Genomic DNA, 1,426 nt, shown 5'->3' with positions numbered 1-1,426 from the left:
AAGAACACACTTAGCATTTCTCAAACTGAAAGAACAGAACAAAAAATTCAAGCCTCAACTTTAAATATTGAAGGATTCTATGGGTAAAATGTTGAATGACATAGAAAGCATCAAATGATGATGGAAGGAATACACAGAGCCACTATATCAAAAACAAATAGTCAATCAATGCTCAACCATTTCAAGAGGTAGCATATGACCAAGAGCCAATTATACTGAAGGAATTTTTTTCAACTCTTTCAGCTTGAGAAATACTAAGAGTGTCCTTGTTTTCTAACTTTAAGCCTCTGCACATTTCGTTAAAATATAAAAATGTATTTTGTTTAGTTATCACTATTTTGTGGTGAAGTATAAAGTTTTCATTTTGACTTAATACAGTTTCTCTCATTTTCACCCATCAGATTGTACACCCTAATCATATAAATATGGGCACATTATACTAGAAGGTAAACAGCCCTGTTGTTGTGTTAATTAAATGTTTGGAATTATGATCCCAAAAAATCTAATAATTAAATTAGATCTGTGTTATGAGCCTACCAGCTGCTATACAGGAGAAAGATATGGCTGTCTGCTGCTAAAAAGATATGAAGCCTTGTAACACCAATGAGGGAGTTCCACTCTGTCCTAATGACTAACTAGGAGTTGGAATCTACTCAATGCAATGAGTTTGGTTTTTATACTACAAGACAACCATTCCAGGGTTCAGAGTCAGTAAACTCCAAGAAAATTAGCTGTCCATTTCACAATTCCATATTCTATAGGGCTAATCAGAGAAAAATTACAACTCACCCAGTTTGGGAGTCATGTTGCCAACAACAGTGAATTCGGGTATTTCTAATCCAGGAGCATATCCAGCAGTCCAGGCAACCGAGAGAGGGCCATAGGTGCCTCTCCTAGAAATCACAACACGACTGATTCCAGCAGTAATGTCCATTAGTTGAAAAGCAGTAGATTCAAATCCAACCTAAGGAAAAACATGCTTTGAATATAATTTTTCTCTAATGTTTTCTATTTTCTCAAGAAGAGGTTTAATCTCAACTTTTTGTTTTCTCAAACTATAGTTGCTAACCTTTTCTAACTTTTTGTTGTGAATTGAGTTAAGGTTTACAAAGCAGAGCATCAATTTCAAATTCAACAAATTGCAGACTTTGTTTCATTTCAATGATTACAAGCCCCTCAGTGTAACACCAGTTATCCCACTTCCTGCCTGTATTACTTGTTTCCTCCTTCTTTCTCTTATCCTTTCTCTTACCCTTTTGATCTTAAATGACCAACCATTCTTTGGTATGCCTGCTCCACTACCACCCCTATATACCTATCTACTCCTTGGCTGAAAATTGAGCTACAGGGTGAGTTCAGTTACAGATGTAAAGAGTGACCAAAGGCCATAGTCTCAGTTCTTCCAGGATTTTTCTGACCATTATGA

The 1,426-nt window shown here is 35.9% G+C and overlaps 1 protein-coding gene across 1 annotated transcript in view; it reads right to left on the bottom strand.

The window, feature by feature from the left end:
* GPR98 (G protein-coupled receptor 98) overlaps positions 1–1,426 on the bottom strand; it is a 962,819-nt gene that overhangs the window by 641,028 nt on the left and 320,365 nt on the right. The window contains 1 exon segment of the mRNA XM_006875701.1: positions 790–964. Coding sequence (XP_006875763.1) covers positions 790–964 — 175 coding nt within the window.

The sequence above is a fragment of the Chrysochloris asiatica genome, unplaced genomic scaffold, assembly GCF_000296735.1.
Source record: "Chrysochloris asiatica unplaced genomic scaffold, ChrAsi1.0 scaffold00336, whole genome shotgun sequence".
Lineage (NCBI taxonomy): Eukaryota > Metazoa > Chordata > Mammalia > Afrosoricida > Chrysochloridae > Chrysochloris > Chrysochloris asiatica.
Note: the sequence above shows the minus strand (reverse complement) of the source record. Positions and strands in the feature narration are given on the sequence as shown.